General features: G+C 38.9%; 1 protein-coding gene across 4 annotated transcripts; it reads left to right on the top strand.

The window, feature by feature from the left end:
* Positions 1–1,152: 1,152 nt before the first annotated feature.
* foxn2a (forkhead box N2a) lies at positions 1,153–22,213 on the top strand. 4 transcript variants are annotated; one of them, XM_042010317.1, is made up of 7 exons: positions 1,154–1,289; positions 13,911–14,008; positions 14,157–14,734; positions 16,741–16,865; positions 17,091–17,140; positions 17,774–17,842; positions 18,666–22,213. In XM_042010317.1, the coding sequence occupies exons 3-7, from the start codon at positions 14,171–14,173 to the stop codon at positions 19,088–19,090; spliced, it is 1,233 nt and encodes a 410-aa protein (XP_041866251.1). In that variant the 5' UTR covers positions 1,154–1,289; positions 13,911–14,008; positions 14,157–14,170; the 3' UTR covers positions 19,091–22,213. The 4 variants fall into 4 exon arrangements, with proteins under 4 accessions (XP_041866253.1, XP_041866251.1, XP_041866252.1 ...); XM_042010318.1 differs by lacking the exon at positions 13,911–14,008 and adding an exon at positions 12,529–12,584; XM_042010316.1 differs by lacking the exon at positions 13,911–14,008.
* The last annotated feature ends 2,953 nt before the right edge of the window (positions 22,214–25,166 follow it).

Raw genomic sequence — 25,166 nt, 5'->3', positions numbered from 1 at the left:
CAATTTTTTTCAAATTTTTTAATCAGCTGAGTATGCATAATATATATAAAGTATAACTTCTGTTAAGCCAACTTTATCAGAAGGTCATTACAGAAAAGGGACAAACTAAATATGCCTAATAGCAGTAATAGGTATCATAAATACACTTTCAGTTTGCCACGCTGGTATTCAATCAGACAAACAAAAACACCCACCATACGCCACTGCTGAGCCAGTTTGTCCGGTTGAAAGAAGGGGAAGAACAAAATGAGCTGTTGCACTGTTGATGAAGAATTTACTGGACTGGTAGTTGGGTTTAAAAGAAAACAGACAGGCTATTAGATCAGTTCACAGAGAGCTACTCATGGTGGTCTTATGAAATGGTGTGACTGGGATGAGTTAGGTATCACCATTATGTGAAAGTTACAGTTTGGTGTGAAGTCAGTTGGCCTGTAAAGCTGCACTCAACAGATTGCCAGGCAAAGATATAAGAGCAAACTGCCATGCTCACTGAGACACATGTTGGCTTAAAAAGCACATCTGTACAGCCATGTAAATAAACAAGTGGATGCAATTTTCTCTTCACACTTTACACACTGTTACAGACTGAGTTTTAATTGGAACTTTTCTTTTCTCACAGTATTTTGTCTATATACGCTATATGCTCAAACACTATCCAGCATGCGTATGTTGTTTACCCACGGGTCATGTTGGCCACTTGTACCACCGTTTACTCTAGGAGGGGCCCTGTTGAGGGTCCACTATCGTCACGAGGCTGGGTGTGGTGACACATCCTTTCTCTCCGCCCCGAGGTGTTTGTGCAGCCTGCCCTGAATAACGCGGGAGTGTTTTTGTGGGACCCGTCCGGTTTCATTCCTCTGACACTTTATTAACTGATAAATGAATTACACTTCTACTTCACCAGAAATGGTCATTTATTAAAATTATCTGTTTAAAACACTAAAAGCATATTTCCCTCTTGTGCGTTACAAGCGGTTGGTGATAAAACTGAAAGCACATTGCACGATGCAAAAAAAATTGGATGGCGTGCGCGTTCCCGGAGCTCCAGCGCTGCGGCAGTTGCCAGGGGAGATAGGAGGGGAGGGGTTTTGATTGGCTGAAGTGGACCTGTTGCCATGACGACGGCAAGGGGTTTGGTAGCGTTGCCGTGCGCTGTGTGATCTGCGCGCTGCGTGTATGGAGGAAGCAGCTGCTGATCTGATCTCTGACATTGTGTGAACAGACATCTGAATAAACTGCGCGCAGACGTGTCTTCAAACATACCGCACCGGGGCACGACTTGCATGATTGTAAGTAATTGATGGTTTATTCAGTTTTCTTTAATTAAATGGTCTTCGGTAGAAAACGAGTAGTGTTGCGAACAAGCTAAAAGTAAAATTGGTCAAGTGACTTTGCTTAGAGCAGCCAGCATGGCAGAAAAAGCGACAGCATGTGGCCAGCTAGCTCATGTTAATGTTACTTCTCTGTGTCCTCCACTTAAAGACTATATGGGAATTTATAGAACCAGAGAATGTCTATCGTTTGATAAATGGAAACATTAATTAAACGACACTATTTTAGATAGTTTAAATGTTATGCTAAAGCTAGCGGCAGGTTTACCTTCACTGACTCATCGAGCGACTGCTAACGCTACTCTGCCTCACGGTACTGTTGGCAGAGCTAACGCTGGTAACGAAGCATATATTAAACTCCAGTTAGTAGTGAACAAAAGTCGGTAACTAGCTGGAGATAAGTTACATCGTAACGTGTCCCTTATGCCAGGAAATGTTGTGCAATAGTCCACGTCATTACGAGTAACTTTGTAATGTTCGTAGTGTCACTGTTGTGGTTGCTTGTGGGTGCAGTCTTAAAGATAGGCGCTACAACACATTAGTTTCTTATGCGAGCAGCAATTTCAGCTTCTCTTCTAGCTTTTAGTCAAATTTTTCCCTTAAATGGCGTTGGTCGTCTAATATATTCTCAAGTTGTAGTACACAGCCTTACTGAATCAAATCTTTGGTGGTTATTATGAAAACCACACGCGTCCTGTCTTACTATCTATAAATAGTGTAAATTTTAATGGTATATATTGACGACACCAGAGGTTAGGACGTACACTGGCTAGCTAAGCACATGATGTAATGGATTATCACAAGATTGTCCCAGATACGGTGCTCTACAAACAATGTCGGAGTGTAGGAAAAATATCTGTCTGCTCCACTTGGATATACTTGGATATCAATGCTGAATTGGTGTTCACATATAAATAGTTGGAGGTAAACAGTTCAGTGTAATAGAGCTCTCCAATTAAATTTTAAAACAAATGTGACTGAAAATATGTATTTGAATTACAGTTATTAGTCAAATCAGTTCATGGTTAAAGAAAAACAACTCATATGTAAAAGAAAGGACTGTTGTTTTGCATATTTTTACCATACAGAAATACATTCTTTGACAGACAACACTGGCAGGCAATACCAAGGGGAAAAATGTTAAACTATTTAACCATGAAGAAGTTCCCTTTATTTGGCAATTTGTTCTCATATTTAGAGTTGTTTTGACTTGTTTGTTCTGATAAACCCCGCCTCCTATCTGCCAATCAAATCAATGCCTCCTTAGAGCATCTCTGTTATTCCTGCAAAATGAACCAAGGTGGATGGCTGAGTAGTCAGACAACTCTTAATAAAAATCTTAATGAAACATCAACAGCCTGTAGGAGTTTTTAATCTTAAAGCTCTGTTTAAAACATTTAGTTTAAAAGCCATAAAAATGTAATGAATTTAATAATATACATTGCCTTGGAGCTATTCAGGTGGTTATGTTATTTATTCAAACAGTATTTTTTTCTTACACTGCATATACTTTAATATATGACATGTCCACTGTTTTAATCTCTGAGTCTTTCTTCCTGTTGTCTCTCAGTATTGCATTTATCAGACTGCACAAAACATCTAAAATTCAATATGTGCTGACATATCTCAATATCTATGTTAAAACATACGCTGTGTTGTTCCTCTCTTTGGGCTTGCCAGTTACTAAAACATTAGTTATATATGAAGGACAAAGGCAGCAGGAGCTTGAGGGTCAGGGTAACACAAAAAAAGACAGATGTTGTCAATCTGCCATTATTTTACGGGCAGAATTTCCATGGTTATATTGTAAGTCCAACCATCTGTTGTCTTTGCTGTTGTTTGTGGTATATCCACCAGAGAACTTGTTTGAATGTACAGCAGCATCTGAAGGGTAAGTGCTTTTGCCTCCCAGAATAGACAAGGGTGTGCTAACTTTACTGACATTCATTTCTATAAATAAGACTCGTGGTAACCCAATATAAAGTACTTATTGAGATGTAAAATGGCTTTTATGAGCACAGGGATGCAAAATATGGTCAGTAAAGTTTAATTGTCTTTGGGTATTTTAAGTTTTGAAACAGCCACTGAAGGTGCTGTAGATACCATATCCCAAATCACGTCATGGTTTAAATTTCTTTTCTATATCGTAAGAGGTAAAATAGGAGTTTTGACTGCTCAGTTTAGTAAATATTCAGTCTCTTTTTACCGATCTGTTCACAGTGTCATACGTCTGGAAAGGTAAAATGGCAGACTCGAGAATGGTAAAGTTTTACAGATAATTTGAAAGTGAAATTTACAACTACTCAGTATGACAGCCTTGGGGTGTAGGTCTGCTGTTTCTTTTTCTTTTTTTTTTTTCTTTTAGAGAATAATGCCCTGTTAGACTGATACTTCAGTATAATGCATAATTTCCAGTGTAGGTTTCCTTCACAATGTTGGTATATCTCACCAACAGAGCACACTAGTAGACTCCCTCATATTAAATCTATCTCAAGTTGCACTACATTCAGCAGCTCCACACATTTGTGGCACTTTTCTGAGTAGTTGCTCTTTTGTTTTGTCCTGATGGCAGAACAGGAAGGAGTTCTGCAGTGTTTTTCTGATATATGATGATGAAATGTCACAGAAGCAACTTCCAGACAACTGAACACTTACATAGTAAATTAATTGTCTCGCAAACATCTTAAATATTAGGCAGAAAGAGCTTAATAAAAAATGGAGGGGTGTTGAACTGTATCATGTGACTGTGACATTATGTTCACGCAAGACTGGGCCACAATCAGCAGTTTAAATGGTGTTGTCATGTTATCAGTCTTATCACAGGCTGTGTACTCTGACCTGGGGCAAAAGAAAGGCTCTCTGAAATCCACCAAACTCTTTCTAGATATTGGAGTAACTGTGGCATTGAAATCATTATGAAGTCTGATCTCATGTGGCAGAAACTTTTGAGACAGACTAAACCATTTTTTTTCCTCGATTGGCATAAAGCTTCATAACCTGTTCTAAGAAAACCCTCTCAGTATAGTCATTTGTACCTTTGATTGCACTGTTTTATTAGTTGCACTCTAGTAAGTCTTAGTTTTGTAATGTGTAGGTTGGCAGAATAAGGAAGTTGGTCGTAGCTCTGTTGAAGTGACATATTCCCATAATTATCTTGACATATGCTTTTTTAAATAGCTTCTAGAAATGGGAAATATTTTAAATTGATGTGTTATAATAACAACAAGAATAACCATCTTTGCTACTGTTTAATTTTTATCAGTCAAAGGAAGAGTTCATAAAATGTTTATTGTAGAGGTGTGCGATCTTAGGTACCTCACGATCCGATTAAGATTCAGGGGGCTTCGATTTAATCCATTCAGTATCCTTTAATTCAAGTTACCAAACAAAAGTATCTCAACTCCCTTTTTAGTTATGTCAAACCATAAATAAATCCAACACATATCAAACAAAATTTTCATATTATGTTCATATTTTTCCATGGAATCTACAGGAAAAATGTGTTAGTTAGGAGCAACAACAGGTGTCAGAATAGCTATCCTTGGTTAATGAAGACGCGTAGAACAGAAAATCTGCAAATGCAATGTCTGTGAACCCACAAGTTAGTTTAGTGTATTATATTGCATAATAACTGCACATTGCTCAAGTTCATCTCTTGTGTGACTAAACTTGAAGGGAAATGCACCTAAAACCCAAAGGAAGTGTACGAAACTATTTTTATCACACATTCTTTCTGTTACTCTTTTTGCAAGTGAGGTCTTAATGTCCTTTAAACATGGATTGTATTATTAGCATCCAGTGCCTTCTCCCAAACTGCGAGGGTGAACATGTAGTGATTAATTTTTAAATAACAATTGTCAAATAAAATATTAAATGTCATTGTAGCCTATCTATTAAAGAGGAATACATAGCTATATTGTTTTGATAAAGCAGTCTAAACGGACAAGGCAATAGGGCTCGGTATCATCACTAATTTCCTGAATCGATTCGATTCACAACAGCCTATTTCGATTCTATTAAATTCGATTGAATATTGATTAATTTACAGCTAACTCTGTAACACCACCTATTTTTCTTGAATATTAAAGACATTCTCCGATAACAATTTTTTAAAAAACATTGAGTGCATTTACTTGACAATCAAAATCTGTTATCTTTGAGTAATCAGATTACTGTCATAATCTGATCTGACACATCTACATTCATTTCCATAACAATACAGTGTTTCCCCAGATTCAGAGCTAGAAATGCTGTGATGGAAATAAATAAATAGATAAAATAAATAAGTAAATATATTAATAAAAATAAAAAATCCACAGGACAGGAGAAAAAGTTAAACGTTTTAAATGTTCTAATGAAACCGTCTCATTCAGTGGAGTCGCTTTAAATAGTCTTATTTCAGATCTCAGATAACGCGTTGATGTTAATAAAACCTACAAAGAACATTGGATCGGTTTAGCTGGTTGACGTGTGCACTCTGTCCTCTGACGTGTGTGCACATATGTGTGTGTGTGTGCTTACTGCAGTAGACACAGAGAGCAGCTATGACATGCCGTGATGTAAATCAGATAAATAGCATCAGACTATTTACTGTTCGATAAATGGGCAAAGTGTAAACCTGTTCTAGGGGAAATTTAACTTTAAATTATCACCATATCAGATTTATTTTAAACTACGTGCATGGTGACACCATTTCCTGTTGTTGAACGTGATGGCGTCCTTTAGCATTAGCTGCTAATATGAGTGCCACGGTCTTAGCGTTAGTTGCTAATGTGAGCAGTAATACACTGCAAACGACTATAGATGGATCCACACTGGTGAATGAAAACATCTGAACTTGAAATTATCTCGGCAAGAGATGCTGATTTTGGACGTCTTTATATATATATATGCTAAGATCTCACTGAGGCTTGGTCAGTCACGCAAGAGTAGGTTCACATTATCGAAAAAAGTTTTATGAATTGATATTTGATTTATATCAACTGAATCAATTAAAATCGATTAATTGTCTTTTGTTTTTTTTTGTTGTTTTTTTTTTTTACCCAGCCCTACAAGGCTATGGTCTGTTATTCTGACAACGTATGTAAAGCTAACAACACCTGCAGCTTTTTCTCCTCCAGTAACCTGGGCTGGGAACACATGAGCTGTATGTTTGTAGAATTACGGTTATATTTTATTTTGGCTTTAAACTGCTTTCATATGGAGTTAGTCTTGTCCAGGGCTTGTCCGTTCTCATGTCCATTAAAACCAAAATGTTTCCAAATGCTAGACTTCAACCCCGATGAGTAAATCTCACGCTCAGTAACAGTGGCTGAAAGGCTAGCTGCTGACTTCTTGGTAACTGTGTTGTTTACTTTGTGCTGCTGGACACTGAATATGTCCGGGTGACATGCGCAACTTCTATATTCCTGCCACACTTCAGGCCCATTTGTGCTCCCTTTCGTATATAACTTGAGACGTCCATTTTAAACGTTGTCATACATCGCCATCCTCATACTTCTGGACGTCTTTTGCGTTATCAAATAAAATATTAAATAGCCATGGTTGTTAAGTAAATTCTTCCACTAGTGAGCAGTGCTAAGTTCAGAGTTCACCCCACGAGCCGACATCAGTTTCAGACACAGTTTGGCTGCAGTAATGCATCGCTATAAAGTTTTTTCCAACTGTCCAACATGCCCTATACTCTCTTTCTGTGTTCTGTGTTCCTGCCATTTAATTATTTTAAAATTATTTTATTCAAAATAATCGGTTTTGAAAATTTACAAATCATAATCATCATGTGTTGCACTGATTAAAATTGATTAAATAGTGAATTGCCCCACCCCCAGTTTATAGTGGATAAGGATAGGATAAGTCCAATTTCTTCTTCTCATTATTCCAGAGTAGGTTGTTGAACTAAACAGTTGTATGTTTACTTGAGATCAGTCACTGATCAATAAGCTTTAGTTCTGAGTCTTGACATTGACCTCTCTGACTTTAGGCAGTTTTGTTGCAGCTAGCTTGAATAATCACTCACACAGCCCTCATGTTTTTTTGTTTTTTTTAAGAAGGGACATCCCCAGGAGGATGTAGTCTGCTGTCATTTTGTCTGTGACATTCTGCTAATCAAGCATGGGTGGTAGCTCTGAATTTGAGTTGCAAATCTGAACGCCTCCAGAAACATTGCATGTTTTCAACCTTGTGTTGCCTTTCTTCTTTGGTTTTGTCAGGATTTGTGTATCTGTGCTGATTAACTTGTCTGCTTTTGTGGGTGTTTCATATTAGCTTAAGTGCTTGCAATGGTATCTATTTTATGCTCTAAACTTTCCACTTATTTTCACAGCTGACACTAATTTTAAACTGGAATTAGCCTATTGAGACACTGACAAAAAAAAATAGAACTAAGGAAGTTTTTCCTTAAATATGAAAATCAACCGTTTTCTTTTTAAACATGTGCATTTCTGAATGTTTATTTCCATAAAGTGGTTTTATTCCATCTACTCCATCTATCATTTTACATCTTTGATTGGTGGTCATTCTCTGGTTATGGCAAGCTGCTACCCCATCTTTCTCCATCCTCTTCCTTCCTCTCTTTAACCCCCGACTGTTCCTGTGTCTATCTCATTTCTGATGGGGTGGACTCAAGACACAGCCCATTAGGGCCCGTCTCAGTGAAAGCAACAGTGACGTGACCGTTTCCTTGATTGAGAGAAAGGAAGAGAGAAGGCCAGTTGTGTCCTGTGTCACAATGGGTCTTTGTCTCATCACGGTTGGCTGAATTAACAGGATTTATTTAATTAATGGCAGTACAACACTGCAGACTGACCAGCTTGTGTGTAAATGATGAAGCTCTTCTATGATATGTGGACATTAATGAATATGCTATTGCCCCAGCTTTTGTTTTTTTTGGAACCAATACCAACTAAAGTATTAAAGAACTGCTGCAGCTAAATGGGTCGGTTAGGTGTTTGGCTAAAATGACAAGTAAACTTAAAAGTGACAAGACAGTTTTTTACACTTGGCTTTGCACTTGAAAGCTCACCACTTAGATCATATTTACAGTAAAAATCTAAAATAACAGGAACTGTGTACTTGTCTGTCACCAAGACAGCATAGTGTTCTTTATTTAAAAAAAAAAAAAAAGGGATAAAATGCTTGATGTTCATCCTAAATTTATTTTAATACCGATATGATGGACAATAATGTGCACAATAAACTATTTACTGATGCCAGAAAATCAACTAGCTCAGGATGTTATATTTTATTTTATTTGCTGCATCTAACTGCATGCTCATTATATGCTTCACCTGCTTGCATTTATTTATTCATATCATTAGCCACAGTAAATATTTTTTCCCTCTGAAATCAAGGTGCCTCATTTTATTATCTGTTTTGGGTCTTTGGAGGAGCTTATATTTCCCCCAGTTTTGATTTTTTTTTTTTTCTTTTCTCTCTCTCTCTCTCTCTTATGCACAAAAGAAGGATTTTGTTGCAGGGCCTTATTTCTTGGTTCTGGGTTCCTTGCACACAGAAACACTTGTAGTGTTTGTGTGCACAGAACATTCCTGCAAGGGCTTATGGTAAAACCTTAACTAAATTGTTGAAGGCATTTTTGTTGTTCCTTTACAAATATAGAAACTCTACAAAAAGGCCTCTGTGGATTTAAAAAAATTATCTTAATTTACAGGCAGCTGAAGCTGTTGTGTATATTGGTCAGTGGTGAGTGCGGGTACATCAAACTTACAGACATATGACCAAAGAGATAAGGTTGCAGTGTTGGCTGGGGGCTGGCATGTACTTTGGATGGCCTCACCTCTGTTTACAGTCAAAGTTCAGTCTTGTGCTTGAGTTCGAAGCCACAATGAATTTAATGTAACTGATGTGGGTGAACAGAATAATTATTTTCTGTATTTTTTATTTTTTTTGGCTTGTTTTTCTCTGAGTGATTGTATTAATAGCATTCTGCTAAAGGCAGAATGGGAGTCTCTAAGCTACTTTCTGATGGAATTCATAGTTTGCCAAAGTAAATCCTTTTGCTTCAGTTAAAACAGCCTTTTGGCCTCTTACTGCCTGAATCCTCTGTTTGGTGTAGAGCAAGCCGAACTATCTTTGTGTTAAGTCTGAATTTGTTTTCTGAAAATGAACTTCCTCAACAGGCAGGAGGTGTTTCCTTCCCTCTAGTCCTCTGTTTGAAACTGTGAGATGAATACTGAGCACTTCGGAAACATGATTAGAGTAAAAACAACTGCTCCATTGTCTAGGCCGAGTGCAGGGCCAGTTGTTAATGCGTTGTGCAAGCATTTCATTTGCTTTCACCTCAGACATTGATGAAACGATTTGCATTTACGAAATAGTTTTTTTTATAGTATTCAGACATGTTTTAATCAAAGCTTGATTAACTTTCACATGAATGCATACTTGCTTCATAATGACACAATTTAACCCTCTTGTAGAATAAAAGAACTGGCCACTGGTAAGCTTTACTTTGGAGCAGCCTTTCCCTCTATCCCACTCTAACTCAATCTGCCTTTGTCTCATTCACATTTTTAGAGCTCCAGTCAGACCAGGCAGTCACCTAAATATCAGTTAGGGTTTCAAATAACAGCCATCACTATGGAGCTTTGCGACACACCTTTGTGTAACAGGTTTGTGTCAACTGGCTTATTTCATGTGAAGAGGGTGTGGTGTGAGCACATGAACTAAAGGCAGTTACCTCCATAATACCAGGATCTTTTTGCTTTGATTAATAAAAAAAAAAAAAAAGTTTGATATGTTAAAGTTAGTTTAGCCAAAGCTTATTTTTTTGGTGCATGGATTAGACGTTATAATTATGTTTTAATGGCACTGAGTCAGAAGTGCCATGACATTCAGGTTGGCAACAGCCTTTCCCACTGCTCTTTGTCAGACAGGTTTGTGGAGAACAGCAGCAGACTGCTGGCCTCAGCATTTTCCGCTTGTATTGATCTCCCCACATTAGCTCTCTCTTCATGCACAGACATGAGCACAATTGCTTCCCTTACAACATCGGCTGCCGTGGCAACTGAGTCCTGATCATGAGATTCACTCCCAGAAAAAACATCTCAAACCAGTACCTCTTTATTTGAAAGCTGCAATTCTCACCTTACACATTCTCCTGTACATATCTGATGCATCAATTGCTTGATCTGCCACTTACACCCATCTCCATATGTCTTTGTGTATTTTTGAATAGGGTAAGTGCTTAAGAGGATAAAAGAGCAGTTTGGAAGGGGGGGAAATGTGCCTTGGCACCTGCTGTTAGCCTGCCTGTTTGCACATGAATATGATGAAACTGGCTGTGGACAGGGCTATTTTAACTTGCAGATGAGCCATCAGGTCAGCACTATTGCAGCTTTGCTGTATTTTCCAGTATGAGCAGCAGTCAACAGGCTGGTCCGGCTTATTAGCTCACTCTCCCATCTACTCTACTCACCAGTGTCCCATTATTCTCTGCATTCTCAGCCGCCTCTCTTTGATGCCTTTTTATAAAAGCAATGATAACTGCGATCATTGCAGAAGCAGTGGTAATTGACCAGCTGCAATCACAGTAAAATACTTCCTGTGTTTGGCTGGATGCAATGCAGCTTTTCTCCATCCATCAATCCATCCTTCCATCCTCTGTTGATATTCAAATGATGAGCTACTTGGATGAGGATAAAGTCTCTTTGGTACCCAAGGACCCAGCAGAGAAGTCATGTTTGGACAGAAGGACCGAAGTAATGCTTCCTTGTGCTTTAAGGCAATCCCTTCACTCCTCTTTTGATTTCTTTGTATCTCACAGCCATAAAACTCATATAAAGTTTACAGGCAGTCATTTATGGGCTACTGAAGTAGAAGGGACAACCATGTGGCTTGTTTATAGTTGACTCTGGAGAACACTGTGGCTGCAGCTTTTATTCAAATGACCCGCCGTGGTGACATATTTTGTATTGGGCCGGATTTGACCACACCTGTTAGGGCTCATGGTTTACTGAGACCTAATTGTCATCAGAATAGATTGGGCAACAAAGCCATGGATTTAGACTTTACTAAAGCTCACAAAGACGAACCTTGGATACCTCTCAGATTGTATTTTTCTGTTTTGTTTTTGCTTTTGTTAGGTTTTTTTTTCTTTCTCTCTCATGCATAACATGGAATTCATATGGACACTTTTTGTATCGTCCTTTTCCATAAAGTATGTGTTTATACAATTTTTTCCAGATTGTATCAATCTGTTTTATTTTTCATACAAACCTTTGGCCTGTACACACAGCTACTGCAAATGTGATTTTTTTTAGGATTCAATGAAAGGAAGATGACTCATCTCAATATTTTATAATGGTACAGTATAGTCACTCTAAACATAGCCTACAAAGGTTTTTAGAAACAAAAGAATTCATATGGAACTGCAGACTTGTCTCTGTGCTTGGTCTCATTACAGTCAATAAATGAAATCAGAATAGGAAACTGTGATGTCAAAGTATGTCTGTGTTCTTGTGTCTTGAGCGGAGATTTTCTTCTGACATAAATGGGCAGTCCTCGTGCTGCCTGACGTATCTGATTGCTCTACTTTACTAAGAGCTGTGATTCATCCTAGTCTGTGGGTAACTTGCAAAGCCTATCACCTTGCTACTTAGTTTTGTTCTTTCTGTCTTTCCATCTTTCTTTATTTCTTTTTGCTTAGCTTCCATCTATAAATTAATCATGCCTCTTTTCACCCTATGCTCAGGCTGTTGTTGTTTTGTCTTTGGTCTGAGAAAGTTATTGACTTGCTTCCTTTTTTGTTGGTGATTAAAATTACTGATGTATATGCAATTCACAAATGACAAAGAATCAACAGAATCAGAGATAAAGGGAGATGACAAAATGCCACATATTGATCAGGCAAGATGTAGTATTATAAGATAAACTTAAAGAATTAAAAAATTCTAGATTTAAGTGTTGCTCTTAATCTAAAAAGAATATATTTTCTGTATGTTTAGCCCCTTACTGAGAGTTAAGGGTTATTTTGTAAATTCACTAATGCCTCCTTTCTTTACTTCCTGTTCTCGCTGACTGGCTTTGACAAATTGATGTGTGTATACACTCTATCCCCCTGTCTCAGCCACTGTGCAGACACTTGAGTTTTGACCCACTTCTTTTCTTATCAGAAAAATGAAAAGATGTGCCTATTTACCACACTGTGCCTCTTTACCTCTCCAACCGTCCAATTTCAATCCAGATCCAGAACACGCAAGCCCACTTCAAAACCTGGACATCTGGTGTTCACACACACAGGTACAGCAGGAGAATGTGTGGCTTTGTACTGGTCAACTGTGGCAAAGTCAGCCAGCACGGATTGCTGATTTTTCTAACTGAATCTTATTTGTGGAATTTCTGCTTCTAATTGAAAGGACAGCGTGGTTGTCATAGTGACACCCAGGACATAAAGCTTGTTGTGAGCGGAGACAAAGAGTGATCTCTTCATGCTCTTGGTCTCTGTGAGCAGTGCACAAGACCACTGCTCATACTGTATGGGTTTAGAGAATCTGTTATATTTAGCAAAACAGGTGTCTTTGTGAACAGGATCATGTGGAGATTGCTCTTTTTGTGCAACTTCAAAGTGAAATTGGGGCATGATATTGGCGACAAACACATTACACCAGTTTTAAAATCGTTGCATTGGCTCCCCATGTGCTTCGGGATCGACTTTAAGGTTCAGTTAGTGGTTCATAAATGTCTTGATAGTCATGAGCCTTCTTATTTATCGGGCCTACTTTTAAATTGTCAACCCTCGCGGACCCTGAGGTCCAAGAGTAAGGACCAAAACCTACGGCGAGGCCTCTTTCCAATGTTACGTCTTGTTTGGGTGGTTGCAGTGGCAGGTGTCTATGGACATGGGTGGGCTGGCTCCTGGTGTGATAAGATCCCCAAGACATTGTTTCCTCACATCAGTGTCAAGCCAGATATTTATTACTTTTAACTTATTTCTTTCATTCATTCATTCATTCATTCATTCATTCATTCATTCATTCATTCATTCATTCATTCATGTATTTATTTATTTAAAGAGACAGAAGTTAGGGAGTTCGTGTTTCTGTAAATGTGGGGGGTGGGGCTCAATTTGTGCGTATTTATCATGTAAAGCAGGAAAAGTGCTTTATAAATAAAATTGGTTTGATTTGATTATATGGTTCATCACTGCTGTGTTTTAAAAAAAAACTGTCACTGTCTAAATAATAATGGTGTGTGGAATTTGTTAATGATACATCACTGCTGGCGTATTGAATTTCTTTTTGCCATTAAAAGGCCGGTATCTCTTGGATTTGTAGCCTCTTTATGCTACTTAATTTGGCATGTGACAAATTGAGACTTGATCCTTCCTGAATGCGGTTCAGTCTTTAAGAGCCATCCACTCTCTAAGATGGCTTTTTACTCATTCCTGCAGTCACTGGATGGTCTCATGCTCATTTACACATAACGAGCAGCTGGGTCTTGTATGAAATGAGGTGGGTGTTGAGGAGTGGAGCCTTAAGTCAGCTCAGTTGCTTAAGAGGATGTCCTCGAAGGTCCTCGCTTGCAGTCAAGAGGAATGAGAGCTGAGAGCCTCTTTTTCCTTACCAGGCATGGAGAAGAGGAACAGAGAGGCAGCTAAGAGGTGCAGTGGAGGCAGACAGTCACAGTTGCAGCGAAGCGCCTCTAGGGAAACTTAAGAAAACAAGGTCAATGTTTAGGAAGCGCACATCATACCAAAATGTCACATTCAGTTATTCATACTGCCAATTTTGTTTGTCTTGGCTGTCAAACTTAATATTTTGTCTTTTTAAGCCATTTAACATTAACAATCTCCTCTTTTTTCTGTTTCTCCAGACCTCTTTGATTTAATGGGTCCAATCATTGGGATGTCACCAGACAAGAAAACGGAAATTCCGGGTATGCAAGAGGAGCGGACAGGACTCAGAGGTGTTTGTGGTGTGGGAACACTGCCTGAGGCAGAGTGCGCATCCAGTCCACTGGCGACAAGCGTGGATCGTACTGGAGGTACAGAGGATGAGGAACTCACCAACCTCAACTGGCTCCACGAGAATCTTCTTCAGAACTTCACTCTGGGGGGTCCCGAGGCCCAGCCAAGCGGCAGTCCACTCTTTGATATAGAAGGAGACTACGGGTCAAACCAAGGCCCGTCGTCATCATCCTTGTCTTCTTCACACAGCAGAAGCAGGGAGCGGGACTCATTGAAGTCAAAACCCCCTTTTTCATTTTCTCTGCTTATCTACATGGCCATTGAGCAGTCTCCCAGCAAGTCTTTGCCTGTTAAAGAAATCTATGGCTGGATTCTCGAGCACTTCCCTTATTTCTCCAATGCTCCCACCGGCTGGAAGAACTCAGTTCGTCACAACTTGTCTCTGAACAAATGCTTCCGCAAGGTTGACAGGAGTTTGGGGAAGGTAGGTCATCAAAGTGTTTCCTATTTTTCATGTACTTCACACAGAGTCACTCTGTGAAAACTGCACAGAGAATTTTAGTCACATCATTTGTCTTTATTTAGTTTCACAATGAGATATTAACAATTCAGCAGACAAAAGTATGTCCACTTGGTTCAGCAGAACAATGCAGGTTAACCATGTGTTTCATGCAAAGCTGCAGCAGTTTCATGTGACAATATTCAGGACTTGAACACAGCTGCAGGGATTTCCAACTTTGCTGCGATAAGAGTGGAATCCGGTCAAGGTCACAGATACTCCTCCAGAGGAAATGCAAACACAGCACACTAAGAAAGGACATTATCTCCAGAAGTACTTCAAGGTAGCGCACCTATTTTAAGCAGAGGAAAGGGTTGGAGAATTAGAGGACTCCATGACAGACTGTGAGAAGGAAATAAATGTAACTTTGAGTGCAGAAATAAGTCTGTTTACTTTTTCCGACAGAGTGACAATCTCTTATGCATTCCCGTGTAGATGAAAGAGAAGCCGCATATGGTTGTGACTAAAGGAGAAATGCCTACCACATTGGCTACGCAAGCATTCCTGTAAACAGAATGGCAAATATGTGTTGTGAAATGTTCTTTTTCTGTCTGATGGTTGCAGTTGTCATTTAGTTTCTGCCTTTTTTTTTGTGGGTAAAGATGGTTTGGAAATAATGGTTAACATACCTGACCGACTACGCAGGATTTAGAGCTAAAGCTTGGAAACACATCTTGGAAGTTTGGGGATTTGGTTTGAGTCTGTGGTTCCAAGACTGTGCCTGGCCAAGTCCTGATTTTTTTCCCACCCTGAGAGGGGACGGCTTTTAGAACTCAGTAACAACATAGTGCGCTGCAGGCTGCTCAGCATGCAGGTGCACAGTGTGAGCCCTTCGTCTGCTGAGACACCAGCACCAGTTTCACATGACACTGGCTGGTGGTTTCTGTTGCCATGGAGACATTTCCTTCTTCCTGCATCAAGGCTGGTTGGTAATCTGAGTCAAGGTTATTCTCCTCCCTCTCTCACTCTTGTTATCCCATACTGGGCAAGAATACACCACCATCAGATAAAATGGCACACACTCCCATTCGCATCACATTTGTTGTTTGCACTATGCTGTCAAACAAATGTTCCCTGTTTGTAGTGGCTGGTTTTAAGAATCCTTAGTTTGTATTGCAGTTGATGCAAAGAGACTACTGGAAAATGTGTAAATATGTTTTATGTAGCAGTAAAATTGACTGCCAGCAAGTGTTAATCTGAAACTCTGTTTCACTATTCTGGTTCAAGCATCTCGTGTTTTAAAGGGGCTGTGAAGATTATGTTTAGAGAAAGTGATTTGTGAAATGTAGTGCGTTTCCACGGTGACTAATCTGCAAACGGTTAAGGTCATATGTGATTTTTTTTTTTTAAGGATAAAAAAATCTTGTCATTTTCAGTACAGTGCAGTTACTCGCTGCACAGATTACTAAAATTGACCCACGTAATCTGTAAAGGTACTCTGTAGTATATTCACCACTGGTAATACGATGGGGGATGTTTACATCATGCACAGGGATTACATATATAAAGATTATGTGCTTTTATGCAGTGAGATACAGTGAGATAGTCCTGCTGCTGGTTTTCCATCTATATGCTGAGAACAGTTGGCAGCCGTCGAACATAAAAAAGTGCAGCAATACACTCATGAAGGCTAAACGATTGCAGGCCAACCAATTTGAATATAAAGAAGGCATGCAGTAATAATAAAAAAAAAATATGACAAATTTTTTTGAGGACAGAAATGCTGTGAAAATATTTGTTAAGCCTTTGTGATGCATGCTGTAAGTTCTAGTGGAAAACACTCGAAGTTTAGTTTGCCAGAAAACTAAATTTACTCTGTGTACTATTGGTTTTTCTTGCCCTACATGAGAACACCTAAATCTAGCATTCAAAACAAATTTTCAAGCTTACTTTGGGTATAAAAATTTGACTGATCCCACTGTGTTCTGCAGGCCAGTGGAAAAGGTTCTCTCTGGTGTGTTGACCCTGAGTACCGCCCCAACCTAATCCAAGCTCTTAAGAAGCAGCACTTCCCAGCCGCACATGCCTTCTGCACACCACCCGCCTCCCCACCCAGGTACTGTCATCACCCTCTTGATGCTGCCAGTTTGTGTTGGCTTTTAATTTGATCTGCTCTGTCTCAAATATGAACTTTTGAATAGACTTATGTGCAATTTTTTATTATTCAGTATTGTGTCTCTTACAAAACTCAACACCCGTGGAGTTTAAATATCACTTTTTGAAAAATCTCCTCTCCAACCTTAATTTCTGACCCGCCATGTCTTTGTTTTATTGTCTGCAGTGCCTCCTCACCCCCTCGTCACCTCTTTCTACAAGGATGCTCCTTCAAAGGTGAGACCGAAGAAAAATTATCTCAGTGTGTGACTTTGCACATTGAAGGCTGCCTGCTCGGCAAGAATCAGTGTATAGGTGCAGTTGTGTTTGTGCAGTATTTTATTTATGTTGCCTTTGCACATTTCAGTCCCAAAACATTCAGCATCATTTTGTCCTCAGCTCCTTGTTTGATTTGTTGCTTTCAAGTCATTGATGCCTCATGTAGACCATAACGTTGAGAACTCTGTCGCAGTTGATGTCTCAACTCCCCCCGCCTCCTCTTCTTGCTTCTTGAAGTTGTAACCTTGACAACAGGCAGAGGTTCTGCTGGTGCTCAGTGTCGAGCACTCAGTCTCACTATAATCATTAATAATTTAGAGCTCTAGAGGTGAGCTATGAGGCTTTCAGACACTTTGTCAGGTCTGAAGAGATTGGATGCACTCTTGCAATCAGTGGCTTAAATTTATCCTCTGGTTTGTTTCTGTGAATCCCTTTCAAATCTCGTCCATTCTTTAAGTATCATTTGGGCAATTTTGTGCCTCTTTAAAAATTACCAAAGAATCTTGGCCACCCAGTCCTAGTAGAGATACCATGCTACCATGCTTTCATACCTTTAGGACTGACCATCATGCATGTTCTCTCCTCTTCCAGAGTCTGACATTGATGCTGCCACTGCCATGATGCTCTTAAACTCTGCCCCTGGGCACCACGTTGACCCATGTAAGAGAATCCACAAGCAGCCATACTTTTTTTTTAGCTCTTTGTCTCCTACCTCTGACATACCACCCTGTCATTGCTTTTTTTTTTTCTTTTAATTTTGTGTGCTTTTTATATGTCACCTGTATGTAAAGCAAAATTTTGGCTCTTGCATTGGAAAGATTTTAAGAAAATGACTTGATTGTATGTAACATTTCCTGTAGCTATTGCTTCAAAGACTGGCAGACTAATTGGAAGTCTCTGTGACTGAAGCTTGTTTATGTAGCTTAGCAAAATGAAACTAGCTACTTGTTTAAAAGTGGTAAAATCTACCTAACAGTTCATCTAATGCTCACAATTAAAACAATTTGTATTGATTAAACAAATAAGATCAAACAGAAAGTGTTTCAATCTGCAATTTCCTGTTTTGGGGGTTATGTACCATATTGTTTATTGGCTAGAAGCATTTACTGGTACAAAACTTTTAAGTTAGCACTCCTTAAATGTAAACTCCTTAAAATGACCTTCCAGTAGGGGAAATTAGAATAAATCAAAGTCAGATCTTTTTTTTTAATTAACCTAACTGACTTTTTCAACTTATTTCTATCATTATTCAGAAAAATTAATTATGTAGCCTACTTTCTATTCAACTTGCTGCCATTAATGACAGGCTTTTTACTGTGTTGTTTAATTCTACTTTCTTGCGCATGCAGGGCACTATTTTTAAAGTATGTTTTTGCTGCTGAGCTTAGACAGAACTTTGTTCTGCTTCTTATAAATGGAATTAGCTAAATCTGCATTGTGAAATTAAATGTACAAAAGCTTGAATTCATTCTGTTTTCCTCAGGCAATTCTGACAGCCCGCTGGACCTCTCTCGACCTGACTCTGTCCTGGTTAGCAGCGATCCAAAGCAGGACCACAACTACAGCAGCGTCGCTCTGCAGCGCTGTTCCTCCCGTTCCTCTTCTTCCTCTCTTTCTTCCCTGGACGAAGGCGGCTGTGAACGCAGGCAGTCTCGCCGCGCTGGCAGCGAGGGTTTCCACAGCGACGAAGACTCCGACCTCTGGGACGAGAGGGGCATCCAGCAAACTTCTCGACGTCCGCCCGCCATCAAGTGGCCCATTAACAAAAGAGCACGGCGTGAGGTCAAGCCGGAGCTGGATGAGGAGCTGAAGGAAGCTGCTGGCTCTTTGCTGCACCTTGCTGGTATACGCAGCTGCATGGAGGGCTCCAAACGCACTGTCAAGAGCACAAAACTTAACAGAAAATGAAGCTCCCTTTTGCCCCAACTAGACTCCTCCGGACCCTGTGAACCCTAACCTCTGACCCCTGATCGTGTATCCCAGTGTGCCTCCTTCTCCTTACCTGATCGTTTGCTGGCCATTTTGAGCCTTTTTATTTGTTTGGGAATATCTTTGTCCAACAAAACAAATGGCAATAGTATCGTTCACACAGGAGAACAAAGCCATATAGAGTAACTTTGGGGCGGGTGGGGGGTTGGGCTATGGAGGACCATCAAGATACCTATCCAAAATGACCTGCCTGCTTCTATCGGATTAGGAGATTGTGATTCAAGAATTTTTCTCTGAAAGACAAAATGGGAAAAAAAATCTGAAGGTTTTATAATTCAAAACGTTGCATGCTTCCTCCTCAAACCTGTATCCTCTTCCAAGTGAATCTATTTATGAAGCGAATGAGTGCATGTTTGTAAGAGACAAAATCTAACCTCCTGGTGTTATCAGTTTCTCCTCTTTGTGCTACAGAAAAAAAATGCCACTATTTCAAATCCTCTTGTAAGAGATGCAATAATTAATCCTTGACCTTAACTTTTTTGACATTATTCCTTGGTGGCGTTTTTTTGGAGTCAAGTATGCTAGTTCAACTTTACAATTAAGAGAATGACTTGAGTAGTATTATGATCTTGTTATGCGATACACTTACTACACATGAGCTTTGGCTCTTTCAGGATTAGCAAGATGAGGAAATAGTATTACTCTGCCACTGCCAAATTGAGTTGCAAAGTTAGCTATAGTACTTCGCTCGGTTTTGTGCAGCCATTACAGTACAAGCTGTGTTTTTTTTTTGTTTTTGTTTTTTTCACCCCCCTTTCTTTTGCTCAAATCCAGTGCTTATCATGTCCCTTATCCTTATTCACCATTGTGTTTTTGACATTTGTTGTGCAGAGACACAGCTTATTTTTCCTGTTTGGTGCCAACCTATGCAAAGTGAACATCTGCCAGATGTTTGCTGTGTGTTCATAGGTTATCCTCCATAGATTTTAATTTTGTGTGCATGTGTGTATCATAGTGCATGTTGACTTCAACCTAAATCTGAGATGAAAGTTGCAAGGAATAGCTTTAAATAGTCACTTTTCTTACAAATATGGCTCCATTAAATATGATGAGCATGTATAATGACAGATCTCTTGTTGTGGGGCTGTGTTGTAATCTGCTCGCTCCTGGTTAACGATGAGGAACAGAGATGGATAGTGAATTAACACGTCTTGCACCATTATTTGGGTGTGCAGTTTGTTTATGTCTCTCTGTCTTCTTGGTTTTTGTTCCATATACTTATAAAAAATTCTAAATTATGCAGGTGATCTACATTTGATTTATCCGGGGGCCAAGTTTGTACACTTCTTGCAGGAAAATGTTTCTGTTATGGTTCAAAATATGTACAGATCCACAGTAAGATAAATAGTGGGACAGTTTAGTCATGAATTGGGAGAAGTCCACTTGGGTGCTGACCTCAGTTTTGGCTGGCTGGCTGGCTATGTTTGTTGCTCTTCCCCCTTAGAAGAAAATAAGGAAGTACACATTCTCTTCTCAAACTGCGAAGTGGAAGGTTTATTGTCAGCTGATTGCATGAAGGGAAGTTGCGGACCACTTGTTTGGCTAGCCACAATTGACATTTAATCTTTTAGATAGGCCACATTCTCAGCATAAAATACAAGGCAGCTTGGACGAGCACAACGTAATAAACCGAATGTTTCCTCCAACAGTACTAGTTTCACTGTGACTGTTAGTATAGCATGGACAGTCAGTGCCAAACATTTTCATGTGCCACTGATGTTAAAATTGCGAAGGGCCATGGTCATTATGTTGCCATACTGTTGTTGTTTTATTTTCTTTATTAATGATTGGAAGATGGCTATTCCATATAGTGACTTTACCAATGTTTTGGTTTATTTTGATCACTTTAGAGTGGGAACTGTTGATTGCAGAACAAGCTGCAGTTCTCAGAATTGATACTTGCATACACTGGTCTTTTTTTAGCTGTGAAAAAAGAACAAATTATTGTTCATCAATCATCACCTTATTTATAACTTTAATTTATGGGATTTTTGAATGCAGACTCTATCAGACACTGGTCATGTGAAAAAAAAATGACTGGGCACATTTATTTTCCTTTGTGAACTCTTTTTACGAATTTTTTGTTTATTTTACAGCAATACACTTATTTTCTTGTTACAGTGATTAAGTATTTTGCCAATGTTTATTGTCTTTTGAGCAGGTTCCCCTCCTTCCCCAATATAACCGTGACTGCCAGACTTTCTTGATGTCTTTGCTTTTGCTTTTTTTTTTCCATTAGGCTGGATAGAAGAGATTTAATTAACATTGATCCTGAAAACTTTTTTGTTGCCAAAACTGCTGTACAGGGGTACAGAAATGAAAGCTAAGGCATTCCCCGTGTACTGTAAAGGTTTTATGAGGCTGATTAAATCATTTTTACATTTTTCACGTGGATGGTTTTTGTTTAGGTTTTATGACTTAAATAGTCAGAAATGTAATATTAGCTCTCAGTCACATTACAGATTAGATTCTGCCAGTCATCATTGCTGAAATGTTTGGATTACCACTGTAAACTGGATCAGATTGACTCAGTCCCCAGGCAGCTGCTGTGTGGCGTCAGACCTACATTCGAGTATAGCGACAACTGCAGTGAAATTATGGAACGACTAGCAGAGGAAAGCTCTCACTCATGCGTTCTGTAGCACTTGCAAAAACAAGGATATGTTGATCTCAAAGTGACAGAGTTAATGTTTGGACAAGGTACCTGAATGATTTTGCCTCCCAGGACTTACACAACTAAAAAAATAAAAACAAACTAGTTGCTTAATTGCTCAACAGCTGTCATTGATTATGTGATTTTATTTTATTTTATTTTTGTTGTTGTTGCAGTTCCTTAGGATATAATAATTCTTGCATTTGACAAAGCTGCCAACCCAGTATCAGTTTGTCTGTTGTTTGCCATGTCTATTGGACTGACACACCTTTTGGTTTTTGTATGCTAACCTCTGTTGATAAAATGTTTATAAGATTTATTTTCGCCAAAGATATGCAATTGCATTATATATGGTATTACAAAATATTAATAAAATCCTGTTCTTGTTATGGCTGTGGGTATCTTTACTCTAGTTTGCAATGCAGTTTCTTTTGATCAGTTTATCTCTTAAATGTCCAAACTCATACATATGAGTGCTATCACTTTACATTAGTAGTGCAACTTAGCTTAATTTTTGATGAACATTGCCACCTTCTGTGAAAGCCACAAGATAGGCATTCTTACTAATGCTGATCTTGGAGTTTTAGTTTTCACATATCAGTGTTACACCTGGCAAATTTTTTTCACCAAGTCCAGCAGTTCAGCTGTGTTTTGACTGGACAAGCTGTGCTCAGCAGCACCAGCAGCAACTCCACCTCACTTCCCCTTTTCTTCAGCATGTGTTTTGAATGCAGCAACATGGCAGGCTGCCAGAAATCCACCTCACATCAATGTAAATTCCAAGGCTGTGCTGGTGATGGACGCATCATCAAATGTGCTAACGACACTCTCTGCTGTAAGTTAATTAGTCATGGAGGACTGTGGAATGAACACGGTGTGACCCTGAACAAGGGCTTGTCTGACTAGCCTCAGGCCCACTGCACAGCTCTATTGTTCAATAGAGCCCTGTGTGTCGACTGGAAGAGGGGGGCTTCTCCCTACTGGCTGCTTCAATTCAGCTGGAAATCAGAGCAGCATCCCTCCTCCCCCCACCCCCCTCCCACACGGCCCTAGCAACCACGCCACGCCGACAGTTGCCAGGCAACCAGACAATGCTGGAGCCGCTGGCTGTGGTGTGCGTGTGAGAGAGTTTTGTTTTGCCTGTATACATTCAAGATCAGAAACAGAGAGTCTGCAGCAAAGGAAATAAAACAGCAATATGATGTGGTGAAAATCTAAACAGATTATTATGGATTAGATCAAATTAATCGTGTAGGATTTGTGTTGTGATGGATGCATTAGCAACATGTCATTTCACTTCAAGTCCAAATGAGGTCATGTGCGCTTTAGAGGGAAATGAGAGAGACTATCCTTCAGAGTAACACAGCCTACATCTGATTCCTGACCTTGTTTTTGTTACAGCAAACTCTAAAACTCAGCAACCATTTGTAACAGTACATCTATCTATCTATCTATCTATCTATCTATCTATCTATCTATCTATCTATCTATCTATCTATCTATCTATCTATCTATCTATCTATCTATCTATCTATCCATCCATCCATCCATCCATCCATCCATCCATCCATCCATCCATCCATCCATCCATCCATCCATCCATCCATCCATCCAGTATCTATTTATATAAAACAAAAAACTGGATAATATTAGGGTGACATCAGGTAAACTGGGCCACTTTTTGGTAAATCACTTCAGAAACTAAGAAAAAATATGTGGCACTGAATTGTGGTTTGTGGTTGACTTTTTTTTTTTTTTTAACATTTTCGTGTTGAATTTATGCAATAACGTATATTGTTCAGGTTTTGAAACATCAGCTGTCCCACATTTTCAAGATGAGCAGTGTTCAGGTAAAATGGGCCACCTTATCAGCTAAAATGAGCCACTGAAATTGCAATGCAAAACAGTTATTTCTAATTTTAAAAGCCTTTAATTTTAATTAATTGACTAAAATGAATTAAATAAATGCTTTTTTTTTGCATTTTTTAAGTATGATTTTACACATCACACAATATAATATTACATAAAAAAATTATTATATATTTTATTAGCCTATTTCCAAAAAAGCCAGGATGTTGCATAAAATGTAAACAAAAACATAATGCAATGATTTCCAAATTTCATCAGTTTTATTCCCAGTAGAACATAAACAACATAACAGATGCTGAGACTGAGACATTTTACCATTTCATGGAAAATACACTGCATGGCCAAACAGAAGTTACCACCAACAGAAAGGGTAACACACCTTTAGCTTTGATTTCAGCAGCATTCCCTGTGTCATTGTTTGGAAAAGCTTCTGCAATGTTACAAGATTAATTTCCATCCAATGTTGCATTATTCTTTCTCCAAGATCTTACTGATGATGGGAGAGTCAAAGATTCTCAACGGGATTCAGGTCTGGACTTTGTGGTGGCCAATCCATGTGTGAAAATTATGTCTCAATGGAAATGTTCTTACTTTCACTATAAAACATGGCCCTAGAATTTGCATCAGCGTTTGAGAACTAATTAGGTTTATTGGCAACAGGTCATCATGGTATAAAAGGAGCATTTCAGATAGGCAGATTAAATGGGCAGAGGTTCTGTGTTTAATAAAATGTGGAACAACAGCAGAAAAATGATCCTCAGTGTGAAATTGTGAAGAGTTTGCAGGTTAAAGCTCTGTCACGCACAGAAGAAGATACATCTGAAGATAAACCCAGAAACACCAACCTCTTCTCTGGACCAAAGCTCTTTTAACCCATGAGAGCCCGACGTGACATATTTGTCATTTACACTTTCTGAGACATTTTGCTTCAATTTATGGTATAAACTTTGCTTAAAATCCTATTGAACACAATCTGATACTTGTCTTCTGTCCGCTGATAGATACCCAGAAGCAAGGTAATAAGTGGTAGATACCACATGTGACCATGCATTTCTATGTGCATAGCTCATGATGCATCCTGCACCAAAGCTAGCAAATACAAACAGTGGGTATGCATAATTAGAAGGGAAATGAGAACAGATATGTAAAATATCCTGTGATGTATTCATATGTTACAATATGAATGGTTAATAATCAGAGGAAAAATCAAAACTCATCTCTGAGGATAGCTAATTTTAGCTCAATGGCTCAATGTATTCTGGTAAATTGAACCACCTACAAAAATGCTTTTACATAAAAAAAAGAAAAGTTAAAAATGTAAAGTTTTACATTACATCTGGTGGAGTTATTCACAACATTTGTCCTTGGTAAAATTTTTAGATGTATGTCTGTTAATTACTGATTTATCAACTTTATCAAGAAGAATTTGTCTGCCAGACCAGTCACCTCAGTTTTCCTCAGCAGGCTGGATGT

Source organism: Melanotaenia boesemani, chromosome 16 (genome assembly GCF_017639745.1).
Source record: "Melanotaenia boesemani isolate fMelBoe1 chromosome 16, fMelBoe1.pri, whole genome shotgun sequence".
In the NCBI taxonomy this organism is placed as follows: Eukaryota; Metazoa; Chordata; class Actinopteri; order Atheriniformes; family Melanotaeniidae; genus Melanotaenia; species Melanotaenia boesemani.
Note: the sequence above shows the minus strand (reverse complement) of the source record. Positions and strands in the feature narration are given on the sequence as shown.

Coding starts and splice junctions, on each gene's coding strand:
- foxn2a (XM_042010316.1), top strand. CDS start 14,171: ATGGGTCCAATCATTGGGATGTCACCAGACAAGAAAACGGAAATTCCG. Junction 17,141..17,773: donor ACAAGGATGCTCCTTCAAAG/GTGAGACCGAAG, acceptor CTCCTCTTCCAG/AGTCTGACATTGATGCTGCC. Junction 17,843..18,665: donor TGGGCACCACGTTGACCCAT/GTAAGAGAATCC, acceptor TGTTTTCCTCAG/GCAATTCTGACAGCCCGCTG.